Here is a 5532-nt window from a genome sequence, read left to right on the forward strand (position 1 = left end):
TTATAAAAAATTGAGAAAATCTTATGAAGAAATGGTATTCCAATACTAACGTCGACGAAAAAAGAAGTTTTTTAAAGTCGCAGAGTCTAAAAATTGATCAGTTATGTTACAAGTGGTTTGTAGAGTCTCGGAATAAAGGAATCTCATTAAAAGGTATGTACAAATTCCAAATTCTTCCAATTCGTTAATTTCCTTAATCGTTATTATTTCTACTAAGGTCCATTGGTACAAGCAAAAGCAAAGGAAATTTCAGAAACGCTAGGAAACAAAAATTTTAGTGTTTCTACCGGTTGGCTTAATAGATTTAGAACTCGTCACAATATAGCTTTTAAAACAATCTCAGGGGAGTCTGCTTCAGTGAATCCTGAGGATGTGAAAACTTTTTTAGAAAAATTACCCTCTTTAATAGAGAAGTACCCACCAAGAAACATCTACAATGTTGACGAAACAGGGCTTTTCTTTAGAGCTTTGCCAAATAAAACCTTAGCTCTAAAAAAAGAAAGATGTTTTGGTGGAAAATTGTCCAAAGATAGAATTACTATTTTACATTGTGCCAATATGAATGGTGAAAAAGAACCACTCTTGATAATTGGAAAAGCTGCTAGGCCGAGAGCATTTAAAAATATTGACTTAAACAAACTTCCAGTGATGTGGAAATTTAACAAAAAGGCTTGGATGACCGTTGACATAATGACTGAATGGCTAAGAGACTTTGACCGACAAATGGGTGCTCAAAAACGACAAATTCTATTATTTTTGGACAACGCTTGTTCGCATCCCAAAGAAATCAATCTCAAAAATATAAAACTATGTTTTCTTCCCCCAAATTGCACAAGCGTGTGCCAACCGCTGGACCAAGGAATTATCAAGAATTTCAAATTTAATTACAGGACTTTATTATTGAAACACTTACTGGTAAATATCGATGATGCAAATTCTGCACAGGATTTAGTAAAAATAATAACTTTATTGGATGCAATATTCTATGCAAATAAAGCATGGAGTGAAGTGACTAGGGTTATTATAAAAAATTGTTTTAAAAACGCATTTCACATTGAAAACCCAAAGTTAGAAGAACAGTACGATCCGGAAGAAGAACTCCCTCTATCCCTGCTAGCGGAGATTTATAAGAAAAAAGTGCCTTTAGGAATAACGCAAGAGAGCTTTGAAGAATTTTTTATCATGGATCAAAATTTATTTGTGGTAGAAATGCAAGAGGAATTTATTTCAGATTCAATTTTAAAAAACATGGATGTTGAAAAAAGTGAGTCAGATGAGTCCGATGATGACCAAGAAAGTGCAGCAGAAATAGAATGCAGTATTAACACCTACAATGAAGCAATTAAATCGGTAAAGGCACTGAGAGTCTTTTCTTTACACCAAGGAGACACCAAAGCCTTAAAAATGTTGTCAAATTTAGAAATACACTATCAAGAAGCCTTTTTGAAAAGAAAAATCCGTCAAACTACGTTAGATGAATTTTTATCTTAATTTTTTTTTAATGTGTATATATGTTTGTTTTTTCTTTAAGTAAAAAAATCCTTGATTTCAATACATATGTGCATATTTTCTTGATCATTTTATATGATAAAAAAAATCCGTTATGCCTGAACTTTTTTCCCTTTGAACGGACACTTCTCTTGAGCGGACAAAATTTCTGGCACCGTCAGTGTCCGCTTAAGAGGGATTTCACTGTAATTATATGGGAATACACCTTTTTTTCTAATTTCATTAAATTGATTTGGATCTTTGAAATTTTTTTTAATTTCAATACATTGCTCTGTTTCTAAACTTTCACCTAAAGATTCTAGCGATGAAGCAACAAATCGAAAAGAATCTAGAAATCTAAGTTTAATGAAAATATTTTTAATTCTATTGTCCATTGTAGCTACTTTATCTACTAAAATTGATTTAGAAAACGAAATATATTTTTCTTTTGTTTGTGGAAGAATATCTATTATATCTTCTTCACAACAAAGTTGTTTAATAAATAGACGGGAATCATATTTAGATTGTGAAAAAAAACTGGAATAAAGTTTGGTATTTTGTAATGTAAATTACATAGATTGTGAGCCTTTCCACGATAGTATCCGGTAATATGGTCATGATCTTTAACCACAACATCTTCGGGTTTAAATTTTTTATTACAAATACTGCAAATAACAGAATTTTCAAAACCCTTTTTTTGTTCGTCTGTTAATGGAATTTCAGATGAGTGTTGTAAATTTTGTGAATGTGTTCTTCAACTCGTTTGCAAAATACCTCAGTTGTATCCACACCGAAATAATAATCTAATAGTGACAATGAATTATTGAATGAGCATTTAATGAAATAAGCAAAGGCGTGCGGTTCGTGTTTAAAAGTATTTTTAATATAAGACTCATCACAACTTTTGGGTACTTCAAACTCTAAAGGTTTTAAAAAACATTCAAAGTCTGCATATATTACAAAAGGAACTTTTATCTGGCGTTGAAAATTTTCAAATTGAAGAACATTTTCAGGAATATTTTGACCATATTTATTTATTTTAATTTTCGTTGTAGGAAGTTTTGTTGTCACATGATTACAATCATTTTTTTGGTGTATATCTAATTGGTGTTCTGAATTAAAATATATTAAACAACCATCACAAAAATATTTTTTATGTCCTACTTTATTAATTTGAAAAGATACTAACCTAGACATATCCTTTATCCAGCAATAATGATAATTCTTACCTTGATTCAATAATAACAAATTTACATGTGTGGGAAATTTTTGAGAGGAATAATGAAGCGATCCAACTATCTCGTGTTTGTGTCCACAATCAACACTTTCTAAACCATAAACATTCACAAAAATGTTATTTTGTAATTCAAATAATTTGATGTCTTTTAACTTTACTGGAAACGATATTCTCGCAAAGTTAGGAATATTAAAAAAATTTGGATAAGAAGTTGTTCTGTCAGCGTTCGCTTTGACAGGAAACAATGCGCTTATAATACTCCATCCAAAACAATGTTGATCCTTATTCTTCACATTAATGATGGCATGTTTGTTAACGATCTGTTTCGGTTAAGGAATATATGAGGAAGCTCGAATTGGATTATATTTGTTAATGTTGATTTCTAAATGCATTATTTTCTCCAAGGTCCATTCTGATCCATTTTCAGCAAACACTGACACTTTTTCCTTGATTTCACTCAAAAAGTCACCAAAGATCGTTTCCATATCCGATGATAAAGAAACAATCTTATTCATTGTATTAAAAAAAAAATTGTATTTAAGTTCTACAATCTCCTTTGAGTGTAAAAGGTATCGTCCAAACAATTCAACATTCACCTTTACCAATTTATGTTTCTTAAGTTGTTGTAAAATAAATTCTATAAAAGATTTCTTCACATCACCAAAAAAATCTCCAATATCCACATGTTTCTTTTCCGAAAGCAGCATAAAAGAAATAATACGATTTTTAAATGCTGAAGTTATGACTTTCACAGTTCTCTTATCGTTTTTTTCACACACTATATTTTTATGTAGATTTACACGTAAATGAGCACTAAGTGTTTTCTTCTTGTACCAGTTATTACACTCTTTGCAATGGGATAGTAGCAGGTTTGGTATTTTGGCTTTCTTGATAGCACTACTAGAAAAATCTGCTTTTCTTTTCTCTGCTTTATTCACTACACTAGAACAAGACGGTTGAAAACGACATGATTGCTTCATGTGTCGTTCCATGTTACACTTTTGTGTAAAACCTTTATTACATCCATTGCACAGATGCATTATATTAATTTTTTGACTTAAAATATTTAAATGTTACTAACACTTTACTTATATTTATTGCAAATCCCCTTAAAAGATTAAAATATATACAAAGAGCTAGAATGGTGGTTGGGGGGAAGTAAAGTGGTTGGGGGAAGCAAAGTGGTGGGAACAGTAGAGTGGTGGGGGGAAACGAGCCAAAATCGGTAATAATTAACTACTGGCGTTATCTCAGTAACGGTGTATGCAATTTTGTTCAAATCGTCTCCGATTGGCAAAATAAGCGTAATTAGGCCTTAAACGGCAAATCGTCAATTTGGCTGTCCTAGAAGCGTCACTTTTTGTCCAAATCGTGTAAATCGTACGATTTCGGTCTATTTCCGTAATTCCTAACAATACTGAGCTTGGGGGCCAAAGTCCTATCCGCACCTCCTCGTGGTGGCCCCTGGATACCCTTCTTCCGAGACCGGGTAACCAACCCCGGTGGAGGATGATGGGTAACTAACGCGGAAGGCTAATAAGGACTAATTATGACAGACAAGGCAACAAAGAAAGGTTTACTTCTCCAGGGGCGATCGGAACCCCAGGGGACGGCGGGCGAGGTGCCGGAGCACGCCTCGCTGGCAGTCGTAATAAAGCCTCTGCAACAAAGACAGGGTGGTGACGGTGGACCCCAGGCCACACCCCCAGTGCGAACTACTGGGAAGAAAGTAAGGAGGACGTCCCCCGGCGGGATGAAAAAATTATCAATGCGGAAAGACGACCCATCGTCATTGGTGTTGTCAGCATTGGAGGAGGCAGCCCGACATGTGGATGAACTGGACCGCCTCCTAAAGGCATATAGTAGGCCCAGGAAAGACATGGTCAACGTCGTGTCTGACCTACGCAGTGCGCTTCGTCGTGCGCGTATGGAGAGAGAGGAAGACAAGGCCTATCTGGCCGCAAATGAGGAGATTGGCCTTTTGCGCGAGGAAAATGCCAGCCTGAGAGCGCGCCTATCTCGACTCGAGTCCTCGGGTCGGGTCGTGCCAGATTCGGTCTCCGTCGACTGTCAGACGGAAACCGATCAAGAGAGAAGGACGGCAGAACAGAGAGATCACATCCGCCGTCTGGTTGGTCAGGGAGATCTACATGATGCCCTACGTGAGCGATGGGAGGACGGTCTCTTCGTCACCACCGAGGTCGCGTACGGGGATCCCGTATGCGAGGGTTATCGAGCGGATCTGGGATTAATAGTGGGAGTGCAGTCTAGCCCCCTCAAAGAAAGATTCCTGAGGCTCCTCCCGGAGCTGAGAGAGATCGAAGAACAGCCGGAGTCGGAGGACGGCTTCCCATACTTACTGCAGACGTGCAATCTGCGGAAGGGTGGGAAATTAGAACAACGGGAAAGGTACGTGTTCTTCAGGCAACTGGAGAGCACGGACCCAGAACAGGTGCTGGGCTCAGTCAGGGCACTGTTTCGCACCATGGAGGACTTGGGGAGGACCAGCGTGGTCATACCGCTGGTTCCAGGATCCGATCCTTGGAAGCTCCGTAAGATCTGTGAGCTCGTGGCAATGAACTTGGAGGGTGGATTTAAAATCAAAATCTACCTACCAGAATCCATGAAACCCGGGGAAGCTGCTGCTACCATCACGTCTGGTGGCAGGCGGGACGAGGACGCGGTGTTCGTGGCTAAGGAGGAGGGGGCCATCTACAGCGACACCCTCAAGAAGGTGCGACAACTTGTGGCGTAGTCCCAGACGAAAGTAGACATAGGCAACGTCAGGGAGACTAGGCGCGGCGAGA

The 5532-nt window shown here is 37.7% G+C and overlaps 1 protein-coding gene across 1 annotated transcript; it reads left to right on the forward strand.

The window, feature by feature from the left end:
* Positions 1-558: 558 nt before the first annotated feature.
* LOC136345667 (tigger transposable element-derived protein 4-like) lies at positions 559-1491 on the forward strand. Its single transcript, XM_066294195.1, has one exon. The coding sequence runs from the start codon at positions 559-561 to the stop codon at positions 1489-1491; it is 933 nt and encodes a 310-aa protein (XP_066150292.1).
* The last annotated feature ends 4041 nt before the right edge of the window (positions 1492-5532 follow it).

The sequence above is a fragment of the Euwallacea fornicatus genome, chromosome 20 (assembly GCF_040115645.1).
Source record: "Euwallacea fornicatus isolate EFF26 chromosome 20, ASM4011564v1, whole genome shotgun sequence".
In the NCBI taxonomy this organism is placed as follows: Eukaryota; Metazoa; Arthropoda; class Insecta; order Coleoptera; family Curculionidae; genus Euwallacea; species Euwallacea fornicatus.

Bases quoted from the DNA above. Each gene is read 5' to 3' on its own strand.
- LOC136345667 (XM_066294195.1), top strand. From the start codon at position 559: ATGAATGGTGAAAAAGAACCACTCTTGATAATTGGAAAAGCTGCTAGG.